This window comes from Condylostylus longicornis, unplaced genomic scaffold (assembly GCF_029603195.1).
Source record: "Condylostylus longicornis isolate FDR11 unplaced genomic scaffold, ASM2960319v2 ptg000023l, whole genome shotgun sequence".
In the NCBI taxonomy this organism is placed as follows: Eukaryota; Metazoa; Arthropoda; class Insecta; order Diptera; family Dolichopodidae; genus Condylostylus; species Condylostylus longicornis.
In genome coordinates this window covers 329,156-346,370 of record NW_026577992.1, presented here as the reverse complement: position 1 = coordinate 346,370, position 17,215 = coordinate 329,156, and the positions used below count along the sequence as shown (strand labels likewise).

General features: G+C 25.3%; 1 protein-coding gene across 1 annotated transcript in view; it reads right to left on the bottom strand.

Annotated features, from left to right (window-relative positions):
* LOC129606978 (larval serum protein 2-like) overlaps positions 1-17,215 on the bottom strand; it is a 167,494-nt gene that overhangs the window by 147,051 nt on the left and 3,228 nt on the right. Inside the window, exon 2 of the mRNA XM_055517644.1 lies at positions 15,400-15,519. Coding sequence (XP_055373619.1) covers positions 15,400-15,519 — 120 coding nt within the window. The remainder of the gene's footprint in view (positions 1-15,399; positions 15,520-17,215) is intronic.

Sequence of the window (17,215 nt, the reverse complement as noted above, 5' to 3'; positions counted from 1 at the left end):
AGTGGGACTAACATTAAAGTTATTGATTTTTGAACATATTTTGAATGTACTGAGAGTTTCATCATATCCAAAAGAATTTGTTCACCTACAGAAAAGAAAATATAAAATAAATTTGAGTAAATTTGGCTTTTACATAAACACAATGCAAACATGCATATGTACATATATATTTACAACTTATAAAATGTTAAGGTAGCTGTAAGTTCTTTTCTTTTCATCATCTTTAAATATCACGTATAGCAGAAACCATTCTTTTTGGCTTCCGTATTGTGCTTTACCGTTTTATTACTTGTGTTTCTTTATTCTTTTCTCTGTATTCCCTTTAGTGTTACTTGGGAGAAGTGCTTTCATTTTATTCTTAAGTGTAAGTGAAAGAGAGTAGAAAAAGATTTTTTTTATGTTATTTTTGTTTTCTTAATAAAAAGTTTATTTTTATAATATGTTTTAAGTAAAAATAACGTCATCATCAACATTATAATCAACATCAATATCATCAAACATTGTCATTTATTATCGCACTATCATATAAGTAGCGCTTGTGGCATAAAGTATAGTGTAAGACAGGTGATCGTTTTATATTAAATACAAGTATTTTATATCAGGTTTGCATTCATCTATTTGCAATAACAACAATGAAAGTAATAATAACAACAATTTTTTGGCTTGTTTGTTTGTACTTTTATACTCTTGAGATGTTGTTGCGTTTTCTTTGTTCACCTATCATATCCGACTTCCATCTCAATATTATGCGGTTTTATATTTATGTATGTATATGTATTTTATTATAAAAACTTTTATTCACCTAATATAGATAAATGCTTTTCATTTACGTAATTTTCAATATGTATGCAAGTAGGTATATACATTTTTTTCTTTTTCTTCTTTTATTTAAGTAGAATTATGAAAATAAATTTTGTGTAAGACTTTTGCGAATTGAAGAAGATGATTAAAAGGATAATGATGTTGATAATAAAAAATTGATTGGATAAAAGGTATAAGACCGCAAAATTTAACATTTCAATATAAAATTTTTGATCTTATTATTTTTAATTTTTTCTTAATAAAATATGAAATTATTATTTAAAATATCAGAAAGTATTATGATGAATTTCGATAGCGGGCTTCATGCGTATAATAAATAATATTACTAGAGAGTTATAACAATATTAATTTTGTTAAGTTTAAAACAATTTTGAATTTTGAGTTTTAGTATAGGCTATTTATGAAACCTCAATATCTTATAATGTATTATTCTCATATTTATTAAAGTTTTATAAAGTTGTAAGTTTAAAAAACATATTACTTATTTTCTGACTACGACAAGTTTTGTATATTTGCATTGTGAAAACATTAATAATATTGACATGACTCTTTGTTCTTATCACCCAAAAAACTGTATCCTAATAATTTGGCAAAGGGTCCTAACCAACTATTTCCAATATCAAACATTACCCGAAATGTGTTTTAATTCTTCAACTACAATTAATACAATAAATCTTCAAGAAAACCGCAAAGACATGCTTGCATATACATAGATATAAATTTGTAATGAATCCGCTAGATACAATATTGGTTAGATTTAAACTTGCTAAGCAAATTTCACACATTTTCATAATATCAATTAAATATTTGAATGATAAATGATTTTAGTATGAGAATTGAATGCTTTTGAATTTTATAACGGTCTTGAAGCCCTTGCAATCACATCTTTTTTAGTTAATAGTGCGTCATAGCATACGATTTTCATATTATATCAATTCTATTGGTGCCAAGTACAGAAAATGTCACACAAGTTTTAATATTATACTGTATACTATACACTATAAGGTACCTATAGATAATTTTACCAAATGTATTATGGAATTTTAAATTGCAGAAAAATTCTTTTCTTTTTCTTTAAATTTAAAAAATATTATTATTGACTTGTAGGAAAGTGTGTTACAATATTGTTTTAATAATATATTGCAAATTCTTTTTCTGTTTTTTTGTTTTGGTAAGATTTTTCATTTATGAATTTTTTTTCTATAACCATTTTATCCCTTTAACTTGTCTTTTTGGAAATATAATATTTTGTAATATGTTTGTATGTTAGGTGAATTACAATTGGAACATAATAATGTAGGCAAAATATGTTAAGGAATGTGTTTAAAAAAAAAAAAATTGTTTTTGTTCATCTGTTTGTTTGAACTTTTTTAATGTAAAAATTACATAGGTTATGTATGTACATTATGTGCGCCTATATACTATAAGTGATTATTGTAAAAAATATATCTAACATTACACATACCAGAACACATGTGTAAATAAAATTTCCTTTTAAATTTTTATTTGTTTTTATTAGCTTTTTTGTTTTTATTATTGTTATATTCGTGTTCTAAGAAAATATTACTGTCAGCTGTGAACTTTAGAACAGTTTGCTATCTCATTTTAAAAATTTTGAATATTTTGTATACTATGGTTATACATAAATACATCATTTTTATATATGTATATATAAATAAATACACATAGCATATATTTAAAGAACCACAATTGATTCTATAAAGCACACACTATGCAGTTAAGATTCTATGGTATCTTCTATGTTTACAAAAATAATAATATTATGCACGTTATATTCGTATATTTGTATAGTGCCGTGTATATACAGAGACATAAGAATGTTATAAAAATATTATACGTACCTATAATATTGGTGTACAAAAAATAATATTACATAAAGTAACAGAGAACACAGTATGCTTGTAATATAATTGTAATAAATATTTTAGAATATATATACATATATATATTGTAATATATTATTACATTTTAATAGAAAGAACTATTAAATTTTCATATAGGTACATTATACTCATCATTTTTGTGTATTATAATGTATATATGTATACATAATCTCTTGCACTACATACTATATAATATTATTATTAAAATTGTGTAATGGAATCTTCCATTTCTTTTTCTAAAAAATTAAAAGAAAAATAGAAATTTACGTGTAAGAAGATGATTTGAAAACTGAAACGATTGAAAATTATTTTCACCTAGGTCAGGTGTTTTATAAAAAGTCATTAATGGAAGTTCGATAATTTTTTTATGTTTGTTTTGTGTTTTTTCTTGTCTCAACCTAGTATATAGTATATTGTATTGAATTTGAACGCAAATTATTTTCCGAATTGAGTTGGAAAGTATTGTTGTATACATGTGCAGTTACATCCTGTTTTAAAACAAATAAATACTAATATAATAGGCCTATAACTTCTAGAGGGGGGAAATAGGTAAAAATGTTCTTCGACGGAATTAAGTTTCAGTTACAGATCAATTATTACATAAAATTTCTCTTAACTCTCTATCTTAAAGGGTATAGAAGTTTTGTAAACAGACACACGGTTAGACGGAAGAACTAACTTGGAAATGTGCTTAAAATAACAGAATCAAGTTTAAAAACGAAAGTTTCTTTTATTTTAGTGTCCAGATTTTTGACTTACAAAGCATAATTATTATGCTTTCAGTTTAATATAAACAGTAAAATGCTTAAAGGATTTAAAGTTGTATAAAGAACAAACACAATACCTGCACCTGCATACTGCATACATTTTATCACGTTAGATTGGAAAGCTAATTTGTATGGAAGCATGAATGCAACACTTTAATATCTAACGCAATAGTACATTTGTTTATGAACGTAACTTCCTTAGGCTGACACATAAGAGTGAAGAAATAAGTAGGTGATTGTGACGCAAAATTTTGAAATATACAGCGTGTCAAAAGATTTTTTTGTATGCATATCTATATTATACTCGTACATAGGTATACAAATTAAATATTGCTTTCATGTATAGAGTCATTTCATGATCTAGGTTTCTTATACAATTTAATATTTTAATAAAAAATGTAATAATACATATCTAGCTTCGAATGTGTATGAACCTAACAAAAGACGTATAAGGTAAATTGAGCAATACACATTGCGTAGTTACTAGATGAGTCTGAATAATTTTGTTATTTTTAAAATATATTAAAAAATAAAGTATGTTTTTATAATAATTATTATAAACCAAAAGTAATTTTTAATAACATAAAAAGTTACTAGTACGCATTTTACAAAATATGTAAACACACTATAATTTACTTAAATACTAATAGAATAATTGAGAAAAACATTGTAATTGCATAACAATTTAATGCTTTTAAGATTCGTCATATGTCTTTTCTGATTAGTGCGTTACAAAGGTGAAATTGCGAAGTGATATGAATATCGCTTCCTCTGCAACTTTGAATTAATTAGCATATTGTTGTCGGTTTTTGTAGAACATTTTCACAGAAAAAATCAACAAAAATGCTAATTTTCTGAGGCCTGTATTCATATTCAAACACATTCAAATGTACAACAATATACATTCATATTATTGCATACAATAATATTGATTTCATATTTCTTTAATGTGTTGTATATATGAATAGGTATGTAATATTTTCTTTTTGCTTTTGTAAGATGATATGCAATTTAATACTTATTCCTATTCCTATGGGTGTACGGTCAAATTTGAACTTTTATGAAAATATGTCTGAGTATTTAAGGGTATATGTATTGTGTATAATAACAGATCTCTTATAAAAATGTTGCATTTGAAATCAACATTAATTTCTGATAGAAGATTAAGATAGAGATATAGTCCTTACGCCGATTTTAAATACATATTATATACATTATGTATGTAAATAAGATGCATATTATTTTTTTACCATTGTTTTATTTTAATAGGTACACATTTGATTATACGCAATTAAAAATCTTAGAGACACTTTTTAGAAAAAAAAATTTTTCAAATTTCTGGTACATCATAAAAATATTTTAGAAATGCTAAAATATGTAGCATTTTTAATGTTTCTAAAATATAGACCTTGCGATCGAAAACAAAATCGAACGAATACTAATTATTCACTATGAGACCTATTTACTTACATAAACATTATGTGCGCCATAAATGTATTGTCGTAAATTTTAAAAAGTCAGTGCAGTATACAGCTTAGTTGACATAAGGTCTGAAGATTTATAAGATCGCTTAGATGGCATTGAGGTTTGCAAACATGACATTATCAGTTTCTAACTTTTAACTTTTAAATCTAATTTATCAAATCAATAATGAAATCATCAATCTGTTATAATTTTTAAAAAAATTTGTAATCAAACTTTACCGAAAAATCTAAATGAAATGCTAATAAATTTTTCAGTTTTTGTCAGTACCCAAAAGTTTATTATACTAACAAAGTACGAGTATTAAAGGTGCTCTCTTTTTAAAAAAAAAAATTAAATAAAATTTTGTAATTGAATTTTCATATTGTCATTGGATACACCAACCTGCAATTGGTAAAATATAATAAGGTACCCTTTAATAATGAACAATAATTGCAAAGAATTTTACATTATTCCAAGGAAAACTACAAAATGTTTAATAACAAAAAAAAAAAATCTGATGTGGTCAGCACATAACCGACCGCATTGTGTATTGTCTAGTTAAATGAAAGTATTACAGAATATTATAAAAATGTCTGTTAAATACTTCTTTCCAATTTTTAGGACATTAGTAAGCTTATAATTAACATACTTAGAAAAATGTAAATTTGGCTCTTAGTAGAGTTTCGCTTTGTGCTACCCGAATTCCCTGAAATGCTCGCCAGTTAGTTTCGGTAACAACCAGAACTCAAATACCAAATTTCTAGAAATTCCATCAATTTGTTCTGTGGATATGGTGAAAAATGTAAAATCGGCCCGCAAATCAGTTCTCGAGCCCTGATCTTTCCAAAAAAGTTATATGTTCATTGCTTTAATATGAGGAATTCATATATTAAATTTCAATGAAATCGGTTGATTATTTCTCTTTATATACACAAAAGTGTATGTTTGGCCCGTAGTAAACGTCTAGTTGCCGATGCCTGATTTCTTATATATAAAATTTCAAGTAAATCGGTTGAATACTTTCTTCAAAATGTTCAAAAATGTAAAACAGGCCCGCTAAAAAGTGCAGTTCCCGAGGCCTGATATATACCAAAAGGTGATCGATCCGTGCCATGGTGGAAACAAACTTACATATAAAATTTCATCAAAATCGGTTCAGCCGAACTTGAGATACACGCGTGCACACACAGACCGACAGACCGACAGACCGACAGACCGACAGACCGACAGGTTGCTAAAAATAGTTTATTTACACTTCCCTACTATGGAGAAGTACGTTCCCACCGAAAACTCGATATGCAAAATTTGTTGCCATCACATAACCTACCTATTGTTTACACAATACGGTCGGTAAAAACAAATAATGGGCTAAAAATTAACTTATGTAGGAGCTTTACGGTATTATACATATACATATAGATTGCGGTATATACATACAGTTTTGATTTAAAAAAAAATCGTTTTGATTATTTGATTAGATATCGAAAAGAAGTCATTAAAACTTTTAGCACATTTTGATTATAGTTTAGATCTGATTTAAAATTTTCGTTTTAACACAAATATACTTTACTTTCTGTATATTTGCACTTACGTAATTACATTTATTATGCATAACAAAAACATTGTACCTTGTATATGTACGAGTACATACATAAAAGGAAAATTTATGCATAGGTAAAGGAAATAAAATTTTATAAAAAAAAAAAAGAGAGAATTCTAATTGCCATATAAAAATTGAAATTATTAGATTTTAATGGAAGGTATCAATAAAAAATAAAGTTTTGTTGCTTTTATTTATTCGATTTTTGTATGCAAATATCTACAAATATTGTATACTAGCTGATTACAGATATAATTGCATACATAATTACAAATGTTCAAATTACAAGCATACAAAATTTTATAAAAATAATCGAATTGGTTTCATTTAAGAAATTTAGTTTATCTCTACAATACTTATACAAAATATTTAAGAGAGATGCAGTCATTAATGTAAATGAAATTTGATTTGAAATTTATTCAAAATTTGATTAGAAATTGAAATATAATTTTATAAAGAATTCATTCAAATATTACATAAATTTTCCAAAAAAAAAAAAAAAATTTGAAAAAGGGATCAATTTATTTTCTTTTTAAAAAGTTTTTGTACAACAATTGCATTAAATTTCAGAAAAATTACCTCATAATTTAGTTTGCATTCGGATATTTTTGTTATACAAAGATTTTTAGAAAATGTTATAAAAAAAATAATTCATAAAAATCTGTATGATTAAATGCGTATTAATCCCTGGGAGAAATTTGAAAGCATAAGTTTTCAATATATTAATTTTTTTTGGAAAATTGCCATTGTATAGAAATATTTTTTTTTCTTTGAAAACTTATAATAATTAAATTCGTATAGCCTTAGATGGCATATATTTATGGAATTAAGTTAATAAAATTTGAGACTTGCTAGCTATCGCTTTTTAGCAGATTTCTTAAATATTAAAATATTTTCTGGTTTTTTTTAGCTAAGCAGCAATATGCATTTAAAGAATTTCTCGACTTATATTTGAATAATTCCAAAAACATTAGTAGCACAACATTAGTAGCCTTTTTAATCAAATTTGAATGGAAGGAAGGAATAACTTTGAATAAAAAGTTTCGAAATTTATTGCACTTCAAATAATTATGTATGTAAATTTTTCTTAATTTATTATATAATTTTTTTTAAAAATATGTACTTTTATTCAAATATTGATATATGTAAATCATATTGGTAAATATTGTATTTTAAATTTTATTCAAATATTTGTTTGTTTCATGTATTGATTATGAGTGTTAAGCTATGTACGAACACATATGTAAATTTGTTATATATCAAGAAATACTTTAAAATAATTAGTTATGTGTTGTACATATAAGTTTTTTAATAAAATCACAACATATAATATGCATATAAACACACACGTATATACATTAGAAAATTTCATTTTTCATTATATTTTATTTATTGTTATACTGACTACTTTATGTTTTACAAAAAATTAGAATATACTTATTTCTGATTTCACATTTTACAATTTTGTAATGGAAACTTGTACAGTATAGAATATATTATTCAAATGATATCACAATAATATGAATGTAAAAATTTATTTTAAAAAAAAATTCCATAATAAAAATATATGTATAACATTATGTAAATTTAAAATGCATATTATTTTAAAATTAGTTTTTACCTTGTATAAATATTTTAACAAATTTTTGGTGAATTTTACATTTTTTTTAATTATAAAATTTATGATTTTGTTATTACAGGCATGTGCATTTTACATTTAATTTCAATATATACATATATAATATTATTTATATACATGTACATAGGTATATCAAGTGTAGGTATATCAGTTTTTAAATTTTATTCTACAAGGCTGGTTGAATCAAGTCGAATAGCAAATAAGCTATTTCATGCCAATTGAGAGACTAATTCGAGCGCCTAATTCGAGACTAATTCTTTTGCATAGAGTATTAGTAATAATATGCAAGGAACACAATCGAGATGATGTGAAATTGTTGTCTATTGGAAATACTTAATATCCTTTTCATTTTCTTTTTTTTTTTTTGAAACGATTTTGAATTAATTAATTTATATAAAATTTTTTTAAAAAAAAGCAAACAGAATTTGCCTATTTGTTCTACCATGTTCAGCTGTTAGCTGATAAAATTTCCAAATAAAAATGGAAACTTAGCAAGTAAACAGGTCTAACTTGGGAAATTGCTCTTTTATAACAGGATTTTCATATATCACCTCTTCCCACCTATTTTATTGAATCAATATGGAAATCTTAGTGCATTCTTAGAATTTAACAGTTATTCGCTTTGTCTAACTTATAAAAAGGTGATAGGTGTCATATAACTTCAAGGTATCATATAACTTTTAGAAGACGCGGACAACTCCATATTTTCTCGTCTCATTTTAAATTGAGATCACTTTAGCTATCATGTTAGTTAAACAAATCTTAAATGTATGCAAAATGATTTATGAATAACACATTATGACTTATGAGTTAAGATTAATAAAACTTCGCCCTCCTTTTCAATTATCTCGCTCTTGAAGATTAAAAGCTCGTTTTTTCAAAAATAATTTTATGAAAATTCAGATAAACACTAAATTTATCAACATGCAACTTTACAAGCTATCGGTTTGATCAACTATATTTTTGATATTTTTTGTAACAAAATTTTTTAATTCATAACTTTTTAACAATGTTATTATAAATCCACTTATCTAAGATATAGAATGACATTCAACTGAAATTATTTTTATTAGAATTTTGTTTTTTAAATTTTGTATTATAATTTAAATTAAATATTCAAATGCAAGCGTAACTATTCCTGGTATTTTTTTTTGTTCATTAATTTCACAAATTTGTCCTCGTTCTGTACATTTTTTGATTGTAAAACTCAATTCATTACCGTATATACTGTGTGCACGTATAAAGAAATAAATATTGTATAACTTTTAACATTATTTTTGTCGGAAATGACGGATTAGTCCTTTATTTTTTTATTTTATGTATATATTATTTTATATCAAAGAATTACAGTGGTATATTACCACTGTGCCATAAATTTTAGCTTACCATATATATGCATATACATACTCGCATTTTGCAATATTAGAAAATTTTACTAAATTAATTGAAATAGCTATTATAATTTAGAATTTAACGAATAAATTTATAATTCAATGTTTTGTTTTTGTTATAAAATTAAAGGATATTTTATCAAAATGGAATAAATTATGGTAAAAATATTGTTAGAAGATAAAATAAAAATTTGTAACTATGTTTTATGTAATTTAGAGAGATTGCATGATTATTATAATGACAAAATATTTTAATTTCGAAAAATAAAAGCCATAGTATTTAAATAGATAGATCCTTTTAGATTCAATGTATAAAGGTCTGGTCAAAATATCAGTTTTGCAGATAATAAATACCTCTCATTGAAAACGTACGTGTAATTGTTCCAAATTTATTTCATATGAAGTAGGAACATTGCACTTATAAAGTTACGGTGAAAATTTGTTTGAAAATGAAACAATTACAATCCTCTAAGGTTTATGTACATAGTCTTGTTTAGAGCAGAATTTGTAGAAAGCCTAACCATGACCTTTCACTTAACCAGTCCGTGTATTGTTGGTTAGCAGTAGTTCAAATGCATGCAATTAAAAACTATAAAGAAGGTTCGACGACCTTAAAAATTCAGTTGATATAACAATGTAGAATTTTGTGGAATTGATTTCGAAAAAGCTTGGAAATTTTTATTAGAGTAAGTTTTACATATTCTAAAATCAATTTTAAGACTATTTTGGACAGGTTAAAGTATGTAAGCTTGCAAAAACTAAAAGTTTATGTGTAAAGGATGTTAATTTATAGTAAAACTGATATTCACTTAATTACTTTAGCATTATTTAACAATTATTTGATAAACTTAGATTTAATAAATGATTTACTCGAGTATGACTTGAATATCAATATTATATGTATGATTAAGTGAACCTTAAGACTTTTTGTATTCGATGAAATTTTTTAAATGCCTTTTTTTGTTACGTGTATATGGACATATAATTTATCTTAATTTTTTAATTTAGATATTAAAATTAGCTTTGAGATTAAAAACACAAAGAAAACAATAGAAAAATGGATTGCTACAGACATATATGACATTTGAAAACCAGAAAATTAATTAAACTTGAAATGTTTTCACATAAATATACATCATATGTATTATAGATATAGCAATACTAGTGCTGCCAGGTGCAATCTGACACTTCCATCACTCAGAACGTTTTGTCATTCGAGCGCGAATTGTTTTGTTTACAGTGACTTGAAAAATTCATCTCGGTCAAAAAATGGAATTGTCCCGTGAAAATTTTCGTGCGATGATTTTTTACGATTTTCGGCGCGGATTATCGAGACAAGAGTGTCTCGATCAACTTGTTTCGACTTTTGGTGATGAAGCACCATCAAAACCACTGTAAATCGCTGGTACCAAGAGTTTGGTTTCGGACGCCGTTCGCTCCAGGATGAATTTCGTGAAGGTCGGCCAATTTCGGTCGTTTTGCCGGAAACCATCGATGCTGTGCGCGAAATGATAATGATGGACCGGCATGTGACATACTGTGAGATTGAGGCATCCTTGGGCATTAGTTCCACCAGCGTACATAAGATATTGCATGAACATCTTGCCGTGAAAAAGGTGTGTTGTCGATGGATCCCAAAAAATTTGACGATTGCACAAAAGAAGGCTCGTGTCGATTGGAGCAAAGAAATGTTGAAAAAATTCAATCGCGGTGCGTCAAAAGACGTTTATAAGATAGTCACAGGTGATGAATCATGGATCTATGCATATGAGCCCGAAACGAAACAGCAATCGACCGTATGGGTGTTCCAAGACGAGCCAAATCCAACAAAAGTTGTTCGTGGAAGAAGCACATCGAAGCAAATGATCGCGTTTTTTTTTGGTATAACCGGTCATGTGGCCACAGTACCTTTAGTGGAACGTAGGACGGTCAATTCTGAATGGTACACCACCATCTGTTTGCCGAAAGTTTTCGAAGAAATAAGGAAAACAAACAAGCGCCGGCGAATCATTCTTCATCATGACAATGCAAGCTCTCACAAATCAGCTGAAACAATGGACTATTTGAGCACTCAAAATGTCGAATTGATGGGTCATCCGCCGTACAGTCCTAATTTAGCACCCAATGACTTCTTCTTATTCCCTCACATCAAAAAAAAAATGCGTGGACAACGATTTTCAACACCTGAAGAAGCAGTCGATGCGTTCAAAAACCATGTTTTGGAGGTGTCTCAATCGGAGTGGAAAAAGTGCTACGAAAATTGGTTTCAGCGCATGCAAAAGTGTATTGATCTTCATGGGTAATATTTTGAAAAACAATAAAACCTTTTCCAATGATAAATGTTTGTTTTTTATTGCTAGACCCGAAATATAAATAGTGATTCTCGTACACGTCCCCTTAAAATTATAATTATTTATACACAACGCTCTTGTTAAATTTATGCACAACTTTAAATGAAATTTTTTTAGAATTGAATTGAAAATTTCGTGATGTTCTAAATTTTTTAAAGGATTTTTTTAAAATAAATGTTTATTTTAAAAGGAACAGAATTTTAAATTTAGAAATTGTTAAATGTAAGATTTAAAGTTTTTATTCGTTATTCACTTAGCACGAAAAGTAAAAAGCAAAGAGAAAATTTGAAATTTACTACAACCATTACTTTGCTTGAGTCAAATACTAAATAAATTTAAGATCCTATTTGTATATTGAATCTTATACAAATTTTCCAAAATTATTGTAATAAGTTGCAAAAATTGAAGATAAATGAACTTAAAAAATTATAATAGTAAATTTAATTTTAATTACATTTTATTAATTCTTACATTTGCAATAAATTATCAATTCAATGACTCACTTATTAACATAATGAAGGTGTTAACAATTCTTCTATACTGTTGCTTTTTGAATATTACCTTATTTAAGTTATATATATATAGCAAACAATATACTAACGTAAGCAGCTAGTTAATAAATATTATATTGTAATTCTTAATAATATTAGCATTATTAAGGTAAATAATGTAGAATTAAACAAATAATAATAGAGATATTCAAATGTAAATATTTAAAACTCCTTGAGCAATCAAAACAAAATGATTCGATAATTTATTTATTTAATATAACCGATTAATTATAATTAATTCAATATTTTAAGTTAAATAATGTATTATATAATATTTTGATATGAAATATATAATATGTAGGTGATATTACAAAGAATTAGCAAATTTTTAATTTCATTTTATGGCATTTCAATTATAACCATAAAAGGTTAATCTATATTAAAGGAACAATTTAAAATTTTTGAATTCATGAAAACTGAAAAATATTTTTATAACAATTTTTAATTTTTGAAAATTTTAAATTAAATTAAATAAAATGGAAGAGCCTTGATCTTTTTCCAAAAAAATATTTTCTTAAAGACTTTCGCTCTACTTTTTTTTTAGGAATTTCGAGTTTAAGATATTTTAATTAAATGCATGCCTTCTGCACAAATTCCCAATATGATTAAAAGCTACTTATTTTGAAATTTTTAAATAAAGAGTATTTTTTGGTTTGAAAAGGGCGAAAATTTGAAACAAACTGTTTTGAAATAAAATTAAAATGATATTGTAATAAAATATAAAATATTAATCTAATGGAATATAAAAGACATGAATTTAAGGGTATTTACAATTTTCGAAATTTTTATTTTATTAATAATTCTGATTTTAATGGACCTAAGCACATTTTTTTTTTGTTTTAAAAATTCCAAATAAAAAACTAAAACAAGAATGCAATTTTCATTATATTATAGTTGTTATAATTAATTATTTCTATATATATATATCGATTAAGGTCTATGCATTTTTTACATAAAAAATTATTACATTTTTTGGAAATAAAAAACAAAACATAAAGTATAGCTACAATTGCGAGGTGATTATTTACCAAAAGCTTATACAAAAGTTTTGTTTAAATTCAAATAAATCTCATTAAGTACAACGGGGCAATAAGGCAACATATACGCTAGAAAACTTTTAATTTTAGCTAGTTGTAATATGTAAGTATGTAATGTATAAAACATTGTAGAGTATAAGTATAACAAACGCAACATTATACAATTTTTTTCCTTTTTTTTATCAACTTATTCAGAAATTGTATTCAAAACGTAAAAAACTGAAAGAAAAATTTCATGAAAAAATAAATACACTTACTTACACTTAAAAAAATTAACTTTTTTTATTTAACAAAAACAAAAATCATAAAAAATAGTAAAACAAAAAAAACAAATTTTTTTTAAGAGCTTTAAAAGTTGAAACGTAAATTAAAGCCATTAAAAGTGTCGAAAAATGTGTTCAACTTTATACGTTCAAATTAAATGAATCCTTCTTTTTTTGTTATGTCCTTTTTTTTTTTTGTATATTATCTCTTTTTTTTTAGTATATTTACTTTAAGATAATAAAAACCTTAAAAGAAAAAAAATACAAAAAAGGTAAAATAAAAAAATTTTAAAAATATTTTCCACCAGATTTTCTTATTTTAATGCAATATTAATGCTTTTTAAGCATAACTTTTGCTTCTGTTCTACTCTAAAGTCACAGCATAGGTGAGATAGAAAATCACTTTATATAAGTACAATATAGGTAGTAAGGTTTTTTTTTATAAATAAAAAGCGCCGAACCTGAAAAACAAAAAAAAAATTATGAAAATACTTTTATCCTTAAAGTTTTGTGTTGTGTTTTTTACTCAAGCATATCTTTGTACTCTGGCACACATACACTCATATACATAATCTGTATGGAATATTTTCATATTGTACAGTAAAAATATAAGTACATTTTGCATTTTTCATATTATTAAATCCATTATAAATAATATTGTTCACATTATATAAAAAATTGAACTATATACCAATCTTTAAACTAAATACGAACTCATTCTACTTTGCAATATTATTATGTGGATATGTGAACGCATAATAAGTAAAATATAAATTAATTCAGAGCGCAACGTAAAACACTAAAGGACCATTAACAAACAATACAAATACTTTTCAATTGTATAGGTAACATACTCATATTTATACGTGCTTGACGATATTATTTAAATGGTTTTGAAAATATTTTATTGTTTGAAAGTACATCGAATTTGAAAGCAGATATTCAATTGAGAATAAAGCTAGATACTTTAAAACAGTCGAAAACTAATACTAATTCAAAAATTGAAATTGCTTTAAAATATTGAATAAACCAAGATTTTGTCTCTTGAACATAACTGAAGTTCTTTTAACTCAAGATAAAGTATATTGTGCACGATTAATTTAAGCAAAACTAAATTTTTAATTATTAAGATAATTTTTTTATACTACATATTTGATTAAGTAATTTTAAATTTTAGACTACGTTCTAATTTTCAGCTTTGTTCATAATTTTAACGTTCTGTAGCTCTTTAATGTACAACATTATGGCATGATTTATTAATGTTGAAACAATTAAGCTGAGAATCAAATTCCTGCTTAAAATTTATTTTGAAGGAATTAATTTATTTATTCTTATTTTAGAAATAGAAAAAATTTAAATAGAAAAAAAATATTTGTAGTTATTATAATATGATCAATTATTTACATACATAGGTAAGAAGAAACTATAGTATATTTGGGAATGATTCGAAATCTTTAAAAAATTTTAGTTTTATTCGATAAAAATGCTACTACTCGCAAATAACAAGTAAGTAAATTTTAATAAATATTTAGTTTTATATTATATACATAGGTAATTAAATTATATTCTTAGTGAAATCGCAATAATATCATCTCCCCTACAAATTGTACCAGTTCATCAAGGGTTGGAGGTTTGGATTGTGCCAAGTGTAATGAGGAGATTTGGACTGCATCTGGTGATTGTTGTCTGACACAATATCCTTGTGGTTTCCAATTTATTTTTTCCCGTAACTACAATTTGTATAAAGTTTAATAATCAAATATTGATATAGTTGAGAGCAGTTTTCTGATGAAAATTTACAAATTTTAAGACTAGAAGTTTTTAAAAGCTTGCTACACAATTACACGCAGTAAGCTATAAGTATGTCTTTCTTTTGGAATGGCGTTGCAAAGGCTTTTATTAATAAAATATTTGAGGGTCTCAGAAGCAGAGTGGCGTAAGCCACATATAAAAAAAATTTTTTTTTTGCTGCAATCGGTTATGTACATCTTCTAAAATCAGTAATATACAGTTTCCATGTTCGAAATAGCTTTTTTCCTATTTATTTTTCAGAAAAGTATTTTTGCTTTTGTAGAAATTTTCTGATTTTGTAAAAATTTTTCGAATTTTCAAAAGCAAAGTGGCAAAACCGACATTGTGGCTTACGCCACTCTGCTTCTGAGCCCCTCATTTATAATTTATATAAAATTATTTCCTATATTTACAATTAATACTTTTGAAATAAAAGAAATAACCACAATGTCTTAGAATATAATATAAGAGAATTCTACAAATTGTTGTCTCTGTCTAATTTCTTTTATTTTAATTTGTCGTATATTAAAAATATAATTTATTTAAAACTCATGCTGTAATCTTTACTATCATTGAAGTATAAAACCTACGTACAACATTATTATGACGAGATTTATTTTGAAAAATTAATATGGAAACATTTTTACGTTAAAAAATGCAAGTGTAATAAAAATTTTTATTAAGCGAATATACATTTTTCTCCCTTTCTCTGTGTACATTCAATGATCATATGGTAATAAAATACTTACATATATTGTATGTACATTACATGTGTAAAAATGTAAAATTCCTGATTCATGATGACTATTATAATGGTTACTGTTCACATTATTTTCTTTTTTATCATTATTTTAACTTATAACAGTACAATAATATCATATTTTTATATTATATATATATGTAAGTATATTGCTACATTATTATTATTGTTATTAAAATAGCCTTGCTTCAGCATTATATCATATAGGAATATTATTTAACATGACAAATGGAGAAAATTCTGATTTTTTTTCCTATGCGTGAATGTTACGATAATATGAAATGGTGAGGTAAAATCTTTTCATCTTATTGAGTTTTCCATACGTTCTGCAAAAAAATGTCAGTTTTCGTTGTGTCCCGCATGTTTTACATATTACATTTGAATTCGCAAACGAATCATTTATGATTTTTACCCCCTCCTAGATATATTTTGTGAATTTACTCAAATGCATGGTGTGATTGTATTTACAATATTTTCGCGTATTCATGTATATATACTGATCTGAATATTAAAAACATTATAAATGAAAACTACTAATATCTACATAAGATGTACATTTGTGTGTATACAATTATACATATATATATTATATTTATGTATATCTGCGAATGCAAAATATGGGACGTCAAAATAATAAGGAAAAATCAATGAGTGTTCCCTGTGCAAAAGGTGGTGATAAAAAAAATAAAGGAAAATAAAAAAATAAGAGAAAAAAAAAATTGTAGGTCATAAACGCTCAACATTTTCGCATTAAAATCATAAAATTTTACAACCAAAGGGAAATTTATGTGAACATGTTTATCTTATAAGTTTGTATGCATGTTGATTTAAAATGAGTGATTTTTTATTTTGTTTAACACCACATACGATTCATT